The sequence below is a fragment of the Eutrigla gurnardus genome (genome assembly GCF_963514095.1).
Source record: "Eutrigla gurnardus genome assembly, chromosome: 4".
In the NCBI taxonomy this organism is placed as follows: Eukaryota; Metazoa; Chordata; class Actinopteri; order Perciformes; family Triglidae; genus Eutrigla; species Eutrigla gurnardus.
Window position 1 is genome coordinate 23,764,544 of NC_139918.1, and position 22,559 is coordinate 23,787,102.

The 22,559-nt window shown below is 41.0% G+C and overlaps 1 protein-coding gene across 4 annotated transcripts; it reads left to right on the forward strand.

Moving 5' to 3' along the window:
• The first annotated feature begins 200 nt into the window (after nt 1-200).
• adcyap1r1a (adenylate cyclase activating polypeptide 1a (pituitary) receptor type I) lies at nt 201-19,912 on the forward strand. Of its 4 annotated transcripts, none has more exons than XM_084007172.1 (15): nt 203-365; nt 3,167-3,350; nt 6,804-6,900; nt 10,801-10,911; nt 10,997-11,097; nt 11,174-11,271; nt 11,918-12,050; nt 13,275-13,428; nt 13,592-13,652; nt 14,233-14,302; nt 14,403-14,494; nt 15,925-16,008; nt 17,634-17,763; nt 18,145-18,186; nt 18,929-19,912. In XM_084007172.1, the coding sequence occupies exons 2-15, from the start codon at nt 3,309-3,311 to the stop codon at nt 19,151-19,153; spliced, it is 1,440 nt and encodes a 479-aa protein (XP_083863298.1). In that variant the 5' UTR covers nt 203-365; nt 3,167-3,308; the 3' UTR covers nt 19,154-19,912. The 4 variants fall into 4 exon arrangements, with proteins under 4 accessions (XP_083863300.1, XP_083863298.1, XP_083863301.1 ...); XM_084007173.1 differs by having other exon boundaries at nt 213-365; nt 18,942-19,912; XM_084007174.1 differs by lacking the exon at nt 15,925-16,008 and having other exon boundaries at nt 201-365.
• Nucleotides 19,913-22,559: the final 2,647 nt, after the last annotated feature.

Genomic DNA, 22,559 nt, shown 5'->3' on the forward strand with positions numbered 1-22,559 from the left:
ACTTGTGTTTTTCTTTTTGTATGTTTGTGTTATTATAAGATCTCTGCTCGTCAAGCTGCATTTGTAGCCTAAACTGTCTCGCCTTGTGTCTGACGAGGTGCGAATCCCGAAGGAACCTCCTCCACCTCCTCCTCCTCCTCCTCCTCCTCCTCATCGTGGTGCCGCAGCAGCCAGCGCGGTGAGTGCGTCCTGCAGCAGCAGCAGCAACAACAGCAGCACCTGCCGTTTTCTGCTCGAGTTTCTCCCCATTTTTTAGGAGTAAAACAAGGTATTCTCCGGCATAATTCACAGCCAAACACGGCGGGGATCCGCGAATACCGATGGCTTCATGTGTAGATATTTGCGCCTGTGAAAATGACGCATCGGTAAGTTCCTTCGACTTGTTTTGCCCGCTGCGCGCTCTTTCTCTCGCGTCTTTGACTTTCGCTGCGGCCGATCAGTTAAAAAGCCTTTCTCTGACTATGACATAAGTGTTATTAATATTTGCGTTGTTTTAAAACGACAGTGTGAGCGAATTCTGCGCCGAGTGTTCGGCAGGTTTCCTTGCTGATGTTTTCCATGTGCGAAGCGAAGGTCACCCACATGCATTGATGAATTAAACGTGTGCGAATGCAGGGGATGGAGGCGGGGAAAGGCAGAATTAGCCTATTGATTCCGCACCACCGATGGGGGAGAAAGCAGTCGCCGCTGATTGATTGTAATTAAGAATGTTGGATTATTTTTTTCACCCACAAACACGTTTGACATTTTGCAAGCTATAATCTCAATAATCACAAACCCGCCTCTACAACGGTGTAAAGGTTTTAGCCCCCTCTCTGGCCTGCGTGATTACGGCACAGGGACGTTAATTGAACATATAACGAAGCTGCCAATAACTACTTGTTTTTGATTGGCTCGGTGACAGACAGGCGATCCCTTCTTACGGGCTCTAACAGACTCGCATGTGGGTTAATTGGACGCGTCCTCATGTCTCGTTTAAAACTGAACATTAATTATGAATGCACCGCGATGTTAAGAGGAATTCAATTCACATGAGGAGGAAACTGATGGAGAAAAAAAGGGATCCTTACAATAGATATGAATCATTAAGGAGAGGCTTTTTATTCCCTTGTTGTCCTTCTGTATCTGCATCTGTGCAACACACACACACACACACACACACACACACACACACACACACACACACACACACACACACACACACACACACACACACACTTACACAACCTGATTTGAGTCGATGTGGTAATCTTCCCAAGGGTTATGAGCTGTTTCAGCCATGATTGATGAAAGTGAAAGCAGTTATACATGTGTCTCATATTAAGGACTAATAATAATAAAATAAACAACACAATGCATTCTGTTTACTCACACATGCAGCACTTCATCTAGCTACAGCTGGGACTAAACCACAGTTTCCCTCCTTAAATCCCCGTCACTTCACTGTTTTCTACACATGTATCTCATGCAAAGCAAAGACCATGCTTTCTGGCCCTCAGGACATTTGTGGTGTTGAGCCCCTTCTGTTGTTTCCTGTACTAGTGCTTCCTCAATGCCAAAGCCATATGGATTTGTGATAAATACCAAGGAGGTTTTTTTTTGTTTTACTTCCTTCGGATCCTCCAGCAACATGGCTGCTGTGACAGTTTGGGTTAAAGAGATGAAGAGGAATTGAGCTTAGTGATGCCATGCCTCTGACAGTGTGTTTGTCAGTTTAAACGTGCATCCCGACAGTTTGATTTCAGCTCCCCCCCCCCCACCCTCCTCCCACGGCTAGATCTCTGGGTTTTTCCTCCGAGCACGGTCTGTCCTGCTCCTTGATAAAGCATCCAAGAGATGCTTTAGAGGTAATTGGATTCGCTACTAGAGGGAAGGGACACAGAGAGGAATTTGTCAGTGTGTGTGCATGAATTAGCTTAGCTAGCTTAGCTGTGTGTGTGTGTGTTTGTGTGGTCAGTGTGCTTTGTGTTTGCACTGGATGAGTAAGAGGTGTTTTAAGTCTGACCTGAGGCTTATAAATCTTATTGTCTTGATCCTTCCAAATGTCTTGCCTTTGGTGATCCACATGTCCTTCATGAATCCGTGCTTTTCTTTCTGATTTTAATTTAGGGTGCAGGTGATGGCATGTCTTTTGTGATCGTACATATAACCGCATTGAAAACCAACAAATGCTTCCTCTGTGATTTGATGGAGGGGTTTTATGAGTGTGCCCATATATGGGTGTTATGTGAGTTGACGACAATGCAGTAAAAGTATGTGTTTTATTACTGTTAATATTCTTCTTATTTTCTTGATTAACACAATAATAAATTACCAATTGTATGATCACATCAGACAATTAAAAGAATATAATAACATTTAGGATTTAGGACTAATCAATTGATCAACTTCTAATATCAGCTCCAATTTTTTTTCAATTTCCTATGAAAATATATATAGCTTCATAAACCAAAGCATTGTCTTCTTCCACAAACTAAATGGTTTTCGGCGTCTGGTTTACAGAAGTAAAGTCTCATCCATTTTTCTTGCCGACATAAAACTCAACAGTAAAAAAAAGAAGATGAATAACTGTGTCAGAAACTGTCAGAGTCTTTGAGAAAAAGTGGAAGATACAAGCTTGTGTATGAAAAAACTAGCAGTTTGATGTGAAACCCAGCGAGAACGAGCGATTGGAGAGCTCAACAAAACAGATTTTACAACCTGCAAGTGATTTCATCACACATGACGCCATCTTTTGTTCTCAACTGCACAGACCAAGCATTTTGAATTTGCGTCTGTTCTGAGTCACATCTCTAACTGGCTTCTTCTCCATGGCAACAGCAGCCGAGGCCCATGGGTACCGGCGTTTTTAAGCAGACAAAACACAATTCTTAGCAACAAAGTTGAAAGTATGTGTAACAACAACAGTGAGAAAATTGTGAGCAACGCAATTATTTAATAAGTTACCAAAAATGCACAAAAATATCAACTAATAGTTAAAACTGTTATAATATTATCCTACATCACAACATGTATCTGCATACTGCTTATTGTTGTTGTAGCTCCTGTTAATGGAAGACAATTATAGAATAATGCAGTCGGTGACGATGCTTTTGTGCTACACTGCTGTTGTTGTTGTTGTTTGTTCTCTTACAGATGCTGTTTTTCTTTTTGTGTTGTATTTCAGAGCCCTTGATGCTGAAGTGTGGTGACCCTGAGGGGAGCAATTTCAGTGCATCCCTGTGAACACACACACACACACACACACACACACACACACAGACACACACACACACACACACACATTGTGCTAGCGCTACAAGGGGACAATGAGAGGCTACCTGCTGACTGCACTCTTCCTGCTGCCCTTGGTGAGTACGAGTGTGTAACTACACATTCATTCAGGTCGTTCCTGGTCGTTATAATGATGAACATGAGCAACCAACGGTAATAAAGGTGTTACAAGCTTTTATCACGGCTGCAACATCGTGGTCAGTTGGAAAAACTGTGTTTCAACTGACCCAGAACCAGTGTAAACACCTGAAAATGAACACATGTCACAACATTTGAATGTCAACTTATATTTAAAAAGGCTTTATTCAAATTTGTTCTTGTATAGCAGATCATCAAAGATGTACAAATATGTGTTTTATGTGAGTATATGAGGTGTAGGTTAATGCAGTGGGTTAGAATAAATACACACAGAAGATGAATATTAGATTTGAAGTTGCCTGTGAGTTATGAAGGAACATGTCTCCCTGCTGTGCACACGTGTAGGTGTGTGTGTGTGTGTGTGTGTGTGTGTGTTTAGGCACATACAGGAATGTATTACCACACTGATGAGGGCGTGCGTGTGCTCACATGTCTCCGGCGTCGGCCCACTCTCCCCCCGCTTCCCTCTGTTTTCATACGTACTCTCTTGCCGGTGCGTGTTTGTGACAGTTTTGGAAATCACCATGTGCTGCTTCAGCACATCAGCATACGTTACTAATGGTTACAGGTTCTGGATCAGCTCTGCGCTGAGACGGCTGGGTGCCTGTTAGAACAATAACAGATGGCCCGGCTGACCGGAGAGCTGCCTATCCATCGGCCGTGACTCACATTCATTAGCGGTCTCATTGGAAGAAAAAAAAAACAGAAAAGCGAAATGGAAAAGTTGTGCAGGCTGTGTGGGAGGAATTATATCCGGGAGAGCAGCAGCTACACACACATTGTTTCTTTGACTTTGCAAAAACAACCGTAACATGATGCAACCCCGACAGGGTAACCTTTAAGTTAACGCTGGCCCCGAACACTTGTGGCAGGTTCCTCCGGCTGACGTCTCAACCTGACCTTCAGCGGCCGTTGTGATGTTCTTACCTCGTGTCGACGGGTCCGTCCATCCAGCCGGAGATCTGCAACGTCAAATTGGAGTTTTATTGTCTGCGGCGCGGCGTGCTGGCTCTCAGAAATAGCCTTGGGGAGGGTCCATTTGGAGGCTCTGCAGCTTCTAAATGGACGCTTTATCTGGACAGGCATCTGTTCAATAGAGTGGCTGGGAAAGGAGAACGAGAAGCACACTTTGTTGTCCTGTTTTAGCAGTCGGTCATTTCAAGTTAGTGCGTTAAGTGATTACCTTATTCTTAGTTTCAAACTCAGGATTTACTAAAGGTTACACCATTAAAACGTAGAAGATTAATACCATCCTCATATCTGTCTGTTTAATAGGAAGCTACTGCCAGGAGATGGTTAGCCTAGCTTAGTATAAAGACAGGAAGCAGGACAACTCGGTCTAAAGATGTTCTGTAAGGCTCACTAATTAAAAGATTGCTATCTTTGAACAGAAAGTGTAGAAAACGACAGTTGGCTGTTTTATGAGAGGTGGTTTGGACTGATAACTAATATGCATGTAACCCCTTCATGAAACAGCAATCATCAGCAGCAGCTATAGCTGCTCACACTTCAGGAACGTGTGTGTGTGTGTGTGTGTGTGTGTGTGTGTGGTAGATGGAGGTGTGTGTCTTTGCCATCGGATTTGCATGGGAAAACAACAGTAAACATCAATTTTAATTATAGTAAAATAAAAACAAAACACGTAAAACTAACACAAATAATCTGCTATCTAGGATTCAAAAAATTAACGTACAACATATTTAATAATGCCACCTAACAGGCCTGTCTGCACTCACGCCAAACAGATATTATTAGCCGTCTGCATCCAATTACTTCTCGTTTGTGGAAAGCTTTGCCAACAATATGTCTTCTCCTGGTTACCTGCTGCTAAGCAACATGGATGCTCGCTTTGAGTGCAAAGAGGACTTTCTTTCCTGCAATGCCAAAGCGGGTTTCTTTAAATCATATCAAACCCTGTCGACAACACGGAAAAAGTGAGTTCTTTAATCGTTCTTCCTGCTTGTTGTTGTTTGGCCAGCGTGGTTTCAGCCCAGCGGAAATAGAATCATTCATGCATCGTTTTAAAATTCGGCCCACGTGCGGCGCGATAACGAAAGGAAGTGAATCCTTGGACATCTTCCCTGTCGGGTTGATGCTCTATCTTATCTGGGCAGCGAGGCCTGGAGTGAATTCATATTGGAGGGCCGAGAGGTAGAGTGATGAGTCAGCCATGGCTCAGAGGGCTGGGACATATTACAGCGCTCACGGAGGGGGAGGAGGGGGATTGAAGAGTTATGGAGAAGTCGATGGCTTTCTCGGGTAAGTAGTTTCCCAAGCTACACCTTAGTTACTCCATTGGATTTCATAGAGACGGTAAATACGGGGGTGAGAAACCCATTGAAGAGGGAAAGGATATGATTGTGCAGGGATTTGATTTGATCACTCAGAAGTGGAATTAGTGAATCTCTGGTGAATCTGAAGCCTCCACCTACATCTCCCTCATCCACTTGTTAAATCAGGAGTCAAAGAAGCAGAGATTTTTTTGAACAAAGACGCATTATTTCACTCCATTACATTTACAGTAAGAGTGGGAGTTTGGTGTCAAAGAATTTGATATACCAAGGAACAGTTTATTGAATAAGTTGCTTGCCCACTCAGTTATTATATTGAACATTGAAGCACATTAACATTTATTTCAAGTCACAGTTCTGACCTTTAAACAAATGTAAGTCCAATATTCCCTCTCCCTTTAACTCTGCTTCAGTCTCCTCCGACCCCCGAGGGAAATATCTGGCTCAGATATTTTCACCGCCATGTCATTTTAAGCTTCTCTCGCTTAGGATTCCTTCAGTGTTCATCGTTCAGGAGGTTTTTTACCAGAAGAGATCGCAGAGTCGGTGGTGAGAATCAATAAAAACAATGAATAAAGCAGTTTCAGGTTAAAAACCGAGACAGAATCCACATCCAATGCACATCGAGCTGCACACGTCTGATGTCTGCATCCGGTTAACATGTATAGATGAAAACAATGTAATGTCGTAATGTTGTAAATGTAAAAATGTGGTCAAAAACTGGATAAAAACACAAATCTGATGCACAAAGGGGAAATTGATAGGCAACCATTATTTTCTTTCTAGGTTTGAAAATTGTTGTAAACATTTGGAATAATGTCAGTAGTAACTCAACTAACATATAATATTAGAAATGCGGAAATGTTACATATTATACCTTTTAAAGTAAAAAAATATCCTACTTATAAACTGGTCGGCTTCATGGAAACACTGAATGTTGTGTAAAGTGCCTTCAGTAGTCGAAGAGACTATCACTTTATAAATGCAGGTCGAAACACAGTGCATGTGTTTGATCACGTTTGATTGACAGTGGCGTCTCCACGACAACCGCTGCATTCTCATTCTCAGCATTCTTTGTGTGTTCTTGTTTATTTTCTCCAGGTGGCCTCGGAGTCCGAACACTGCATAATCAAGCGTGAACATGAGAAATGCATGGAGAGAATCACGGTGCACGACCTCAGCGACGACCTTGATATAGGTAAGTGAAGCGGATGCGTCTGCGAGTGTGCACGTTCTTTCTCGCATCCGTCCGTGCGCGGAATTTGGTCACGAAGCAGCAGCTTTTTCACGACTTCTGCTGCTGCTGTGATTGAACTGTTTACATCTCGGGTTGCTCAGACAACACAGAGCTGCTGGTGAACGTCATGAATCTCTTACAAAACAAACTTTTTGTCTGTTTATCCAATATGTTTTTGAAAAGGTCATAGAGGGACATGAGCTCAGTTTTCTATCCTGATCCTATTACAAGTACATCGGAGGACAATCCGGTGATATATAGCTCACAGGCTAAATGTCGGCCTGTATATGTCACGCAGAGACGCTTTTCCAAAATACACCGGAAACTTGCTGTGTGATTCCTGGAAGCAATTATTTTCTTGGCTACGGATCGTGGGTTTCTACTGGTGGCCTCCCTCTGCTCCAAAAGTTGCAGAACAGACTGCATCTCCCAGAGTGCACCGTGACTCACGGCTTTCACAGACGGCCACGGGGCTCCTCGAAAAAAAACATGACACATAAAAGATTGAGAGTGTCGATAACAAGTTAGAGGAGAGGAGCCATGAGTTCAGCTCGTTTTTCATCCGTGGATCTTAAAGGTCTGGCGTGTCGTCTTCCTGTCTGCTGCACCGCAAACTGACCTCTTTGAATGTGTTTTTATCCAAGCTTTTTTAGATTCATACATATTTTTTTATGTTGTCTCACACCCTGTGAAAAGGTTAGAGCACAGGTTTCATTATGCCACACGGTTCAATCAGCCACTCAGTTGCCTTTTTTAATCCCTTATTCCTCTGTGACTTCTGCAGTTTGTTTTTGTACCATTTTCACGCTTCCAAACCCCTTTTTTGTCGATCCCCGTTTCCTCCTGTCCCTTTAAAGGGAACCCATCTGTGTTTCTGCTGACAGCAAATCGTTGCTGAGCAAATAAAAACGCCTGGTTTGCAGAAATCAGGGGCTTGAAAGAAAGAAAAAAGAACAACAGGGAAAGAATAGAGTTAGGAAAAAGAGCTACTGCATGTGGTGGTCCGATGGTTTTATTCTGTTTCCTGGTTTATCAAAGTCTGTTCTTAAGCATGTTTCATGATTTATTCTGGTTATGTTTTTAATTGAGGTGGTCTAACCTCAGATTGCTCTGCCGGCCATGTGAAATCGCTCCATAATGATTTGCTGTCTGGTGCTGTAATCTCCGTCCAGCTGGATTTAGCACAGTGCAAATAGGGATAGTTGATATAAAATGGCCTCTGCACAGTGTTTATTATTTCAGAACTAAATCATCTTCGGTCAACAGAGAACATGAGAATGAGTAAATAACTGTCACACTGCACATAAACCCTTTAGTTTCTTTAAATTTAGAAACGACTCGTCAGTTAATCGATCAGTCCATCGACAGGAAGTTGATCTGCAGCGATCTTTTTTTATAATTGATTAACGGTAAATCATTTTTTAATCAAAAATACAAAGCATTCTCTGGTTTTAGCTTTTAAAGTTTGTGAATTTAATTTATATAATTGTGAATTAAATAACTGTGTTCTGGACTGTTGATCAGACATTTGATGACGTCTCCTTGGTCTTGTGATTTTTCACAATTTTCTGACAATCAAGTAATCAAGAAAATACACAAAAGAGCAATTTTAGAGATAGTTGCAGGCTCTTTTTTTATAACATTTAAAAGCAAATCCACATGCAGTTCTTTCCCGGAGCTTCGCGACGTGCCTTCCCTTTCAGACGGGTGTTTAACGTTTAATAAAAAAACATGATGAATGAATGAGGAAGAATTATCTCTGATCAGTATTCTGCTACTGTTACACCCCATGGATCATCTGACACGATCACCTTTAATGAGAAAAAAAATGGATGCCTGTGTGTGTGTGTGTGTGTGTGTGTGTGTGTGTGTGTGTGTGTGTGTGTGTGTGTGTGTGTGTGTGTGTGTGTGTGTGTGGGGACACCATGCTGTATTTTTGCAGCCCGGTGGAGACTAAGCATAGGACTTTATGTGAGATGGCCAGTGATGCAGACAGAGTGCTTTATTAAGTCGGTTACCTCTGTAGCTCAGTGCGGCTCATTTGGCTGCCATTTGCCCTTTAAAAGGTAATTGGCTTCGTGTCCGGCTCACCAGACAGAACCAAAACAGATTAGAGAGCCGAGCAGAATATAGACAAAGGTCTGCAAACACACACACACACACACACACACACACACATGTCCAGGAAGACAAACACAGACATGTAGCCACACTCACAAACAGCCTCAGAATGCATGCGAGTGAACACGCGTACGGTCGTATTCATGCCTGGGCCTAAACAATGTGGTGTAAACCTGGAGAGAAGGAGGAAGTGAGAGGGGAGGGACGGGGGAGATGAAGGATGTCGTAGAAGCAGTGAAAGAAAAGAAAGCAGAGAGGGAGGGAAATCAAAGCTGTGAGAGAAAGTAGAGCTGAGTCAGGTGATGATTGATGCGGATGAATAGAAGGAGATAAAAAGAAAACAAACAAAAGACAAATCAATCAACTTGTTTGGGACACCAGATCTATTCAGGTTGGATAGTATCAGATGAAATATGTGCATTTAGAGTATCCTACACCTTTAGTTGGCAGTTTAATTAAACATAGCTAAACATATTGATACAATTCAACAGCATTGACGTGAACGTACTTTGTCATCACCTCCTTCTTCGCGGCGGGTGCATGATGGCGTCTCGCTCCGACACTTGGATAAACGCTCACCCTCCTGTAGTACATCTCCTCCGCTGCTCTGCCATTTCACCTCGCCGTGATTATGAACATCGTGGTTTAATCGTCGCGCCGCCGTTCGGGTGCTGGAGGTGATGTTCTGTTGGAAGTGACGTGTTGGGGAAATTCAATTAGTAAGAAGGTGGTTAAAGAGTCTGCTGAAACCACTAACAGCATGCTCAACAAGGAGATCATTATTGTTAGTTGGTGTATGTAACAAGGAAACCTGCCTTCAACTCCCTTCTTTGTCACGTGCAAACAACGCTGTCTTGTGATGTCATCGTTTTAGGAGTGTAGTGATGCCATGAGTAGTAAAATAATATTCCCCCGATGGAGTCGAGACACTGGTGGTGGTGAAGAGATGACGGGGAGTTGGCTGAAGGTCTGGGTGAATGAGATGTGGAGCTTAGTGGAAGGAGAAGTGAAGCCAGTGTTGAAGGTCCATAAACCTGCACTCTTTCTAATGGCCAGAAGGGGGCGACTCCTGTAGCTGCAAACAAAATGACTTGATAGTATTGAAGTCTTTAATGGGGGAAAAAATGCCCCACTTGATTTATTATCTTAGTAAATATTGTAACGTTTATGAGTTCACTATTTCAAGTGTGTTTTCCGTTCATAAACATTCATTGTAACAGTTTGGTTGCCTTAAAATGTGTTCGGTTGTACTTACGTAAAAAAACAAGATGGCAACGGCCAAAACGCCAAACTCAAGGCTTCGAAACGGTGGTCCACAAACCAATGGGTGACGTTACTATGGCTACGTCTACTTCTCATATACAGTCTGTGTGTGGACAGTATTTGGTGGTAAAAGGTTGTTGTGACCTCATAAAACAATGTTTTGGCCATAACTTAAGAATGTATATGCTAATTATTACCAAATTATTATTAATCCTTAAACTGTGTACTTAGAGCTATGACCTAAATGGACTTTTTTTGCCCTTGGTTTTGTTTCTCAGGCCACACCACAGGCTGCCTTATCTTAATACGTAAGAGATGTAATGCAATTTGAAAGCTGCTTCCATGTCAGCGATAGTTTTGTCCCTGTGGATGTCACGAAAATGCTCAGCTTCTTTGGAAATTAAACACTTAAAACACTTTATCATTTCATCCCTTTTATAACGACAGAAACAGGAGGTGTTTCTGCTGTCTCCTCAGTGTGTCCGTGGATGTGGGATAACCTGACCTGCTGGCAGGCGGCCAACATCGGCGAGGTCGTGGTGGTCAACTGTCCGGAGCTCTTCCACGACTTCATGGACCCCGAGGATGGTGAGGACGTCAACTGTGTCTCTAATTCCTACTTTAAAATGTATTGAGTTCAGATCTGAGGCCTATTTTTCATGTTCATGTTCAGAGATGGGGAGGGTCAGTCGTAACTGCACCGAAGAGGGCTGGTCTGAACCTTTCCCTCACTATGTGGACGTCTGCTTCTTCTACGACAACACCACTAAACCTGTACGACCTCTTTGACCTCATCTCGATGTCTTATTACATGCATCACATGCGACTGACCCTCTGTCCCCAACATTAGGACATGTACTACGCCTCCGTCAAGGCCCTGTACACGGTTGGCTACAGCACATCGCTGGTGTCTCTGACCACAGCCATGGTCATTCTCTGCAGATTCAGGTGAGCCTCCAAACCTCAATGTTTTAGTCTCAAAATGAGTACAAGGTATGAAAAAAGGTGTAATTTATACTCGCTCTCTGAATTTGAATCATCCATTTCATTTATAAAAGCTCAAATTTAATTTAGCACCAATGGAAATCGGAATGAAAAAGGAACATTGCAGAATTATTTTTCAGGACTGAAAAGTTTATAAGTTTTAACTGCTTCAACAGAGAATGTTTTTTTTATATAATCTTTAAGATTGGTTGCTGTTTGTTTAAAAAAAAAACATTTTTTATTGTTTTCTCACATTTCCTAAACCAAACAATTAATCAATTAAACAAAGTTAGTCTGGCATTCATGCATAAACACATACAGATGTTATAGTCAGTATATAAACAACTAACACATGATTTCTAACATAAATTATAATGTAGTACATTTTTTAATAATATAAACGTGTTAACAAATATTGTGATAAATAAGTACTTCATTACTTTACTATTCATGCTAAATGGAACATTTATAGGACCACTAACATGCCAAACTACATCAGTTCTGGGAAGGCTAACTTTATCAGAAAATACTAATATATGGCCGGGCTAAATTAGTAGTTTAGGGAGTAAAAATCAAGCAAATCTCTGTGTCCTCTTCGTCTGTGTTCTAGGAAGCTCCACTGCACCAGGAACTTCATCCACATGAACCTGTTTGTGTCCTTCATCCTGAGAGCCATCTCAGTCTTCATCAAGGACGGGGTGCTGTACGCTCAGGAAGACAGCGACCACTGCTTCGTGCACACAGTCAGTAATCTATATTTACCGACACACGTCACCGCTACGACTGCTTGTTTGATTATTCATTTAAAAAAAAAAAAGAATAATTTTCAATTCACGAGGCTAATTATGTCATTCATTTACATTCGAAGCAGATCGTTGCAAAATGAGGCCTTTTGTTATTCTGAATGATCCCAACTGGCAAGTTTTGGACAAGGCAATGTTTTCAAGCTTGTTAATCGGTTCCAGAGAACGTAATGAAAGCATTTCATCCGAGTGCAGCCACTCACTTTTTACAAAGGAAAGCGTGCGTGTAAAATGTGATCAAGCGTATTCTGTTTGAGATGCAACGAGAGGTTCAGAGACGGAGGGCTTGAAACACTTCTCCTCCAGTCTTCCCTGTTTGATACGCACCTTTGAAGGGACTTCAATCGCATGCTCAATTCTTCTTTCTTTTTTTTTACAAAAAGCAAACATGCTATTAGATGACTAATACTCCCTGATTACAAATGCAAAACAAGCTCTTAGCCTTTCGTCTGGTAACAAAAAAAAAACCTGCTCGGTGTTGTTAAGCAGCCATGATAAATAAACCTAATTAGCTACGCTAATGGCATCAGCAAGGCCGGTGGAACTCTTCTACTAGACGCTCATTAACATATCAATGGTTACTTTGGCCTTTTTACTTCTTGTTTTTTTTTTTTCAACCCCGCTGCTTTCCCGTCGTCGCTATGGTGATCACAGGTCACCATGGGGGTACTGTGAAGTAATTGGTTGACCCAACACAGAATATGGACTCATTCAATAACACGACGTCATTACATGATATGACCTATAGGTGGACCTTCTACTGTGTAAGCTGTGCATCATTTTCAATCCAGACTTTACCATTTAGTTGCTCAATGCTAATTGCTGCAATGTTGAGGTGAATTGCGGCGTCGTGTCGCAACCCCGTCACCCGCGGTGACAGCGATCTGTTTACGCCGATTTACTCTGACATTTATTTAGCTTTTTCATTTAAACGTGGAAATTATTTTATTTTAAGGATAAAACAACCAAGAAAGCTTATTCCTCAAATAATATCTAGAAATGTTTTTAATGAATCTATATGATTTGGAAGGTCTAGCAAATGGCTGATGATACCTTTTTCATATTTTGCTTGTTAACGACGTCCAGAGAGCTTCAGATGTAAAACCACTGAGAAGACATGTCCCTCTCTCCACTAACGCAGCTCCCCTTGTGTTCCCCGTGCAGGTGGCGTGTAAAGCAGTGATGATTTTCTTCCATTACTGCGTCATGTCCAACTATTTCTGGCTCTTCATTGAAGGTCTGTATCTCTTCACTCTGCTGGTGGAGACCTTCTTTCCCGAGAGACGCTACTTCTACTGGTACACCATCGTAGGATGGGGTGAGCCTCCATTCACACTTCATGGTGCAACTCCTCGTGCTGCTCTTACTGTATCTTAAACCCAACGTAGTTATGCAGTAGCAGCCGACTCTATGATGGTAGTATTATTATGACAGATGTACTGCATGTTTCTCCGGTGTATTAATGATAACTGTTATCACAGGAACTCCCACCATCTGTGTCACCGTCTGGGCAGTTCTGAGGCTCCACTTCGATGACACTGGGTATAACTCCTCTTCCAGCTTGAGATTCACTCTCCGAACAGGAAGAAATGCATGCGGACTGTCAGCCATGTTGTTCATCAAGTATAAAGCGCTTGATAATACATTGCTTCCGAGCAAAGAGGCAGCGACCTTTCGGGTTGCTGAGACACAGAAATCCAAGTTTTGTATTAAAATAACAATAGTTGATTGCAAATATATCTCCCCTCTTGATCTTGGCGACTTTAAGGTCAAGAGGAGATTTGCAATATTCTGAATGTATGAATAGACACCAAAGAGAAGGGAATAAATCTGCTACATTTTAAAGGAATTATTTGGGAAGCTTGTGTTTGCTGATCTTTATCCTCGTCTTGTGCAAAATGCATGATGTGCTATGTGAGTGTAAGCAAACAATCATCATTTAGAAAGATTTGGCGGATTTTTCTAGCGAGGTTAAATCATCACTTTAGGCCTGCTTCCATTTTAAATCCCCCGCTATGATCCTTATCTCCACCCTCCATATTATTATTATTGTGTGTTGCAAGTTATTTCCAGAGAAAGTGTTGAATGACGACACAGTAACAGTGTTCTCCTCCTCCTTCAGATGCTGGGATACAAATGAGAACACTGCCCTCTGGTGGGTGATCAAAGGACCGGTCGTGGCTTCCATTATGGTAAAACGGATTACAGTTAGTTCATTCTGGGTTTTTTTCTCATTCGTTGCTTAACTGACTTGAATGTGATTCATGATTTATATGATTTTTTTTCCCTCAGATCAATTTTGTCCTCTTCATTGGAATAATAATCATCCTGGTGCAGAAGCTGCAGTCCCCTGACATTGGCGGGAACGAATCTAGCATTTACCTGTAAGTTACAATCGGCTCACTTACTAATAATGTTTCAGAAAAATGTGTGTGCGTTGACATGATTTTATCATTCTGTAGCTTACCGAGCACATCTAATCCCTGCAGCTTAAATCATTAGAATTCACCTTTGCTTGAAGGATAAGGCTTTATTTTTTTTATTGTCAATATATCCCATGAGAATATTGAAGATAAAGAGGATTGCCTGTGTATCGAAAGCCGGATATCTGACTCTTCTGCACAATAGAGCTCCATTGTTGTTCGTTTTTTTAATCGGCCCCTTTCAAAAAAAAAATGATGTGGCAGAGCAAAAATATTTCTTCTGTTAAGAAAAGCCTTCCGAGCCGTTCTTCTCTCTTCTTTCAATGTTGTTTCAACTGTTCTTTTGAACAAACAGTCACCTCTCCACGTCATCTCGCACATTTTCCGACCTGCCAAGTGACTGCAGATGAAAATTAGCCTTAAGTGCAATGCATCAGCTGGTTCCATTTATGTTTCATGTTTCGGCCCTTACAAATAAAATAATTCAAAAATAATCTCAGCTACGCCCATAGCTGCTGATAGCTCCTTCCAGGATGCTTATTGGTCCGTGCTCTGAACACTAACACATAACTTGAAGGCTGTTGAGATGCGTTTTCATGAATCGCGACCCCACGATTCTTGCACGGTGAGAATCCAGCTGCCGTGCTGTGTAAACATACACCGTCCTGCTGCTGGAAATACTCACTAAAGGACCAAATCCAGAGCTGAAAATAGTCCTACTGCTGTTCCCAGGTGTTTAAATTACTGAGCCTCTAAAATATTCAAGGTGATTGTGACCTGAACTAAAGATTTGCAATAAGAGCAAACAACCTTTTTTGACTGAGTACATTGAGAGATGAACACATTATTGATTTTTGTCTTTTCATGGGATTTCTTGACAATAAGAAAAGTAGAAAAATAGAATATTTTTTTACAGACACCACATGATGCCCTGGACACACAATGAAGATGTGCCTTTTAAGCCAACTGTTTTCTTTCCTGTGGATCAGTGGGAATTGTCGCTTTTGAAATGCACTACCGAATACTAACTGATCATTTTTATACAGGAGGAGGATGTGTTTATTGTTCCCGCAACGGTCTCATTTTCAAATTCTTGTCATGAAAACCACTGATTTGTCTTCTTGGACACTTTTTCAGAATATATTAATTTGTGTTACCTGTTGGCAGGAAGCTGGAGCCTCATTATGGAGTTGTACTGTAGCCAGACATCACTCCCGTTCTGCCCCCACAGGACGCCGTCTTTTGAGGCTCTGCAGATAATGTCATTCTCATCTGTTGCTGAGACCTGTGCGTGCGTGACCAAGTGTGAAGATGTGTGTGTGAGACTGTGTGTCTGTGTCCCTAAAGACACTGTCTTTGTTGTATTGTTGTGTTGTCTTTGTGCTGTGTAGCAGCTGTGCTCAGAAATGCTTCAGTGAGCCCACACAGGCTGTTCAGCATTCGTGCAGGATGTCAGAGTTATCCACCATCACACTGTAAGTCTCTGTGTGTGTGTGTGTGTGTGTGTGTGTGTGTGTGTGTGTGTGTGTGTGTGTGTGTGTGTGTGTGTGTGTGTGTGTGTGTGTGTGCGCGTCTGCCTCGTGTCAACTGCATGTGTGTATTTATGTGTGTCTTTTACATCAGGGGTTCTCTTCTTCCACACGCTTTGTCATTCTACTGTATACATGTGAGGATCATCATTGACAATACATCATCTAGCCACTAATCATTCATAACCATCACAGCTCCATAAACTAAACCTAAACTTGACTCATGCAGAACCTTAACACCAAGTGTTGACCCTCAAACGGGCCCAAAGTGAGAGAAGTCCTCACTGAAACTCACACTGGTCCCCACAAACACATATAGACAAGAATACACACAGCATTTAGTTGATCTGCTTGAACAAATTTAGCTTTAGTTGTTTTTCTAGAGAGGCAGCAGCACATAATATTGCACTTTTTGCTACAGTATATTTCCTCTTGAAGGACCCCTGGTGGTCACCGACTGCACTGTTAAAACCACCGCACATTTGTGTCTTCCATTATTTAAAGTGTCATTTTGTTGTGTGTTTTTGTGCATTGCCATCTGTCATGTGTGTGACACTATGTTGTATTGCATGATATGGACACAGACAAGATAAGGGCACAAATCATTCTCTGTCTACAGGGATGGATTGTCATGTTGTCACGTGTTTCTCTTCTCAGTCTCAATCTTGTGATCGTGTTCACCTTAATATTGATTAGTCCACTAAATCTGACCTCAGATTTAAAGGATAAGGATAAAGCATGTGCTATTTTATATTTTTCTTATTGTCAACAAATCCCATAAAAGACCAGCACCAACAGTCACTCAACGTTTCCTTATGCGACGTTTTCCGAAAAATGGTTTTCGTGCCCAATGTCCTGCAACACATGTGAAATTCCACCCGTTACATGCATGCCGTCTTTTCAAAATAAACTTCTGTCTTCAGAGAAACATGTTGGACATGAGGACACAAGCAGCGGGTGAATCCACACATACTCTCTACAGGGAGTGTGTCGCTGTACTTCCAATGCAAATGATAATCATATGAATTATGTAATATGAATTACAACAGAGTGCATTGCTTTTCATAGGTATATGCAAAACAATGTATGAGAAGAGCCTGAATCACTCAAAACTTAATAGCTCCCCTACCACATTCCCATGTCCAAGGTTCAACTACATAAAGGATCAAGTCACCATAGCAACAGCGTGATTCAATACTGTCATTTTAGTTTTCGGATGACCGTAGAGCTCTTACACAAATAGGCAGGCAATACGACACTCGGATCAATTCATTGTTGGTTTTGTCCAATTTTGTTTGCAATAAGAAAAATGTAGAAATAATCTACCTCCAACCGTATCCTTAAATGGGAACACTAACAATGATCAGAGAATCGTGACTGAGCTTCCATTTTAAACATCCGCTGTGATTAAACTGGAAGATTAAGAGAGATTAATTTATTTTTAAGCCTGTTGCTTGACTTCAAATGAAGAAAATGTCCGAATATCTGTCATAACGTTGCATCAGTAGCTCAAGTGTGCGTGTGTGTGTGTGTGTGTGTGTGTGTGTGTGTGTGTGTGTGTGTGTGTGTAGGCGTCTGGCGCGCTCCACCCTCCTGCTCATCCCTCTGTTCGGTATTCACTACACCGTGTTCGCCTTCTCACCCGAAGACGTCAGCAAGAGGGAGAGACTGGTCTTTGAACTGGGACTGGGATCCTTCCAGGTACGCTGTCCGAGGTCTGCTTTCTATTCAAGAGAAACACAAGATGACCAACGAGATTCAGCAATAGTGATTCAAAATCAGTAGAAGATCAGAGTTAAAGAGTTAAAGCAAAGCTACTGTTCATAAGTAGTTTTAATCACTTTCGGGAAACAGGAATTTTTAGCTGTTTTCTTACATCAGTGTCAGCAAACGCACATATGTGCTGATTTTTCTCAGGACACTATATTTGATGCCAGTTTGTATTAATAGGTATCAGGTATCCCCACAGTCACTCTTTTTTATATTGTTTTAGCCTTTACTGATATGGATGCAGATGTTTTTTTTTTTTTTAATGAAAGCATATTTAAATCTCAAACTGTTGATGTTTTTTCTCCTCCTCAGGGTTTTGTTGTAGCGGTCCTCTACTGTTTCCTTAATGGAGAGGTAAGCTTTTGTCCCTGTTCATAAGAAGTTTCCCGTGGTGATGTTTTCATCAACATCTTGTTTTTTCTGACATGTATTAAATAAGAAATGCTCTTAATGCTATTTCTGACATACATGTTTTAGGATGAAAGTCTCTGAAAGTCTAATTATGTGGACTGTTAACCCAGATAGTAACACACGTCACTTTAAACACTCTGTTTAACATTAGAACCACTTCATTGTTTGTTTAGATATATAGATGTAAGGATTTTGTCACCTCCTCTTATAAAGCAAACCTAACTGAATGATTGATGACAGAGCTGCAATAATATTTCATGATCATTTAAGAAATGTAAACATTCTTACAATATGATGTAAAACATGTATTAACATGTCAAACTTGGGTCTTGAAACACTGAAAATGTGTTTAAAAGATGTTGAGTTTGGGGATTGACTCACAGCCTCATAAGTAGTATGACAAAACACTCTTGACTCAAGGTCCACTTACTGGAATCTTTCCCTGTGCTTTTAGTCACAATGTGTTGCCTTCATAAGTAAATGGAGTTTGCTCAGTTGTCAAAGTGGAAGAAATGTATTATTTATTCAAATAAAGTGTCAAAACACCACAACTCACAAATGCTTCCCAGGAATTATACACATAAATAGACACTTAATGCCTTTTAAGTGTCAAGTACTAACGTGTACTGTACCTTTGCGCGGAGCTGGTGCAGCTTAAAGTACATTAAAAAATGACCTTGTGAAGTTTCTCCCTGAAGGTGCAGTCGGAGATCAAGAGGAAATGGCGCAGCTGGACGGTGAACCGATACTTTGCTGTGGACCTGAAGCAGCAAAGGCACCCTTCGTTGGCGAGCAGCGGAGTGAACGGCGGGACTCAGCTGTCGATCCTCAGCAAGAGCAGCTCCCAGATACGCATGTCCAGCCCGCTGGCGGAGAACGCCAACATCAGCCTCCCGACCTGAGCGTGTGATCGGCAGGAGTCGACCTCAAGGTGCCGTTCCACTCACGTACATCCAGAACCAACCAGAGCAGACCAAAGTGGCCCCTCAGACCTCTTTACATGTTTGTAGTTTTTGGCCTTTTCGACAATGAGGTTTTTTTCTGAAAGCATTTATTGGAGATTCATTAGAGATGACTTTCATAAGATATCTTTTTATTTGACTTATATTGAAATTTCTTTGAGTATTTTAGTTGACTGCAATCTTTTCTGACGAATGACACCCTTAATGTTTTACAATCTCCACTCTATAGATTAAAACAGAAAGATATTCCCTTCCTACCAATGTTTTATTTTAAATTTAGCCCGTTATTGTTTCATGTATAAAAAATATTAATGTAGAGTTGGTGCCAAAAAAAACGTACTTGTTGTAAAAAAAGAAAAGAAAGAAGAAAACAGTAGTTAAACATCAAATGTAGGGGTCCTTATTGGCTGTTGGTGTGTAAAGTAAATGTGCTTTGAAGTGCCATACAAGGTTGCCTGACTGGATCTGATCTCATAACAGTCCAAAGTAAAAAAAAACAACCAAACGTTCGCCTTGCTTGTACAAATGCTCATCGGTTCAATGTTTCTGCGTTCATTTAAACATTTTTTTTCTACAATCAGCCGTAAGTACAGAGTATGTCAAAAGATATAAGGAAAAAAAAATGTGTAAATATTTTTGGTGTCGTGATCAGAATTTCGTTTCTTTTGCATAACGCAGTATTGTAATGACCTTTTCAAACAAAAGGAACTGGAGCCCAAATCTGTAGACTTCATTACATATCCCAAGGACCCAGAAGACCCAACCCACTATATTCTGATCTATTTGTTTGTATTAAATAGAAACACACACACACACACACACACAGTATACATATATATATTAACATATTCACGAAGGGACATGAATTGACTTTGTATTGTTTTAAAGGCAAACTGATTGGGAACCACTAAAAAACTTTCAAATGTAAACACTCCGAACTGATTTGATCCGTTTCCTCCAGTTAATCTTCCTGTCTCACATTTGTCACGTTCTTGCAGACTGTGAAAATCGAAATGTACGTCTGTCATTTAGCGGAGCATTTTATCACAGGCGGCGAGAATCGAACCCTCATCCTGCTCTTGAAGATAAAAGGACAGTTTGTCCTCTTTTCTCTGAGCTTCGACCCATCGTGCCATAATAAATAGCTCTTTATTTCATTTTTGAATGAATCACCTCCTACACCCATATTCCAAAGTGCCTAGTCAGTCACAAATAGCTCTCACTTTAATTTCCTGTACAATGAACAGATATCTTTAGTTAATAGTATTTCCTGCAAAGAATGTATGGAGTGGTGTGTTTTCATTGTGTGCTACAAAAAAAAAATAACATTTTGCTCATTTATTGGTGACATTTTTCACGTGAAAACAACTTTTTTACTCTTCTTTTTAATCACGATGAGTTCGACAAGACTCGAGCAGCAGCTCTACATGACACGTCGCTTCATTTAGCCTCCCCGTGAAAACTCACATCTATTTACGATGAGTCAACAATGCCCTCAACGGCTTCAAAACAGTAATGTTGCAACAGTCAACACAAAATGCTTTAATGTGACAGCTCTTGACAATCGCAGTGTGTCGCCCATTTTTCTCCGTCTCTTTTGTTTTCGTGCACAAACTGAGCTAACAAACGATAACTGTCCAGGTGGAGGAAACGATTTATTAAGATGAAATGTGAAACTACGTGTACAGGAGGGTTTATCCACAATATTTATTCAAGATATTTATTTTATTTTTTTGTACTTCTTCCATCTGAGTGGATTAAAAGAATGTAGACCATGACGTTGAATATTGTCTGACAGAAAAAGGATGTACATTTATGTGAAATGACTCGATGCTCAGTGTACATGCTTTCTAATGTGTCATGTAGTGGTTTGCCTGATTGTTTTATTTAATTACACTGATCAATATTGACTCTCTTGGTGCCATAAATGTATAGTGCCATAACTGAGGAGATGTGTGGCACAATGTCTCATGTCTAACTTTAAAGAAAAGTTCACGGGAAATTGCTGTCCAAAGCTGCAGAGGATAAAACAAAGATGTAAACTCTAAAACAAAAAACAAGATGAAACATATACACCTCCTGAAGAAGAGATGCATCAGTTTTATGCTGCTGCTTTTGGACAAATCGGTGTGTGACAAGGTACTTTAAGGGAAGTAGAGCCAGGTAGGGGGAAAAAAACAAGATTTGTTTTAATAAGGGAGGTGTTGGAACAACTTTGACAGATAAAACACAAAGTGTGTACGAGGGTGTGATAAATAAATAAACCACTCTGCTGCTGCTTACGTGTTCTATCACCAGCCGTCACTCTGAGTCTGAATGGGCTCAGATGGAAACGACCATGTCTCAAAGCTGTTACTGTCTGTGAAAAGAAGAGTGCAAAACTCCTCACTTGACCATGTCTGTGCTGTATAGTTGTTTACCACAAGGTAGCAGCAAAGTGTGAATTTTAGTTGGTGGGATGGGGTTGGGGTGGGGGGGGGGGGGGGGGGGGATAACCAGTATTTGCTTTTTGAGCCTTGTACTTTGAATTTTGGATGAAATGCCACATATATACGTTTTGTGATGTTTCTTTCCACAAATCAGCAAACAAGCAGACAAATTAGATTTTTCTAAATGAGGCCTGATGTGTCCCCTCGCCTTCGTGCTCTTTTAAGTTTCAAAACAAACTGTGAACTATTTGAATTTCAAAACTGACTGAGATATGAGGAGAGATGGAGAATTGGGGGGCATCTTTTAGTGCTATAATAACGTCACAAGATTTTGGCATAAGCTGTAGTGCTACGGTCACAATCTTATGTTATCAGAGAGCTATAGTTTGACATTTTTGGAAATATTTTTACTTACTCCCTGAGATTTAGACAGCTTTGCTGTCTGTAGTCTTAATAAGCTACAGAAGCAGCTAGCATCTCTATGTTCCGGGTTCCTCCGACAGAAACATATTTTCTTTGTGATTATTGTTGCAGTTTTAAACACGTGGTTCATATTGTAACTGAAACAAAACAAAATATGTTATGTTTATGCAACAGAATTCTTCAATCAAAACTGCTTAATTGTGGTTTGCATGAAAACAGGAATGTTTGTGACATAGTTTAATGTGCGGACATAAATAAAATACATCAGGGTGTCACACAGGACATGAACAGAGGTCTCTTGGGTGAAAGTCCTGTGTTTGATTGACCCATCCATCCACCCCACAGACTGTAGCGGACTATGATGACAAACATATTTGTGATAAATAAAAAAAAAAAAAATCTGTTTCCCTGAAATGTAATGTGTAACGCAGTTTCATTGTATGGGAACTGAATGTTTAGGAGAGCAGGCTGAGTGAGGGGAGATAAAAATTTCAAATGTGGT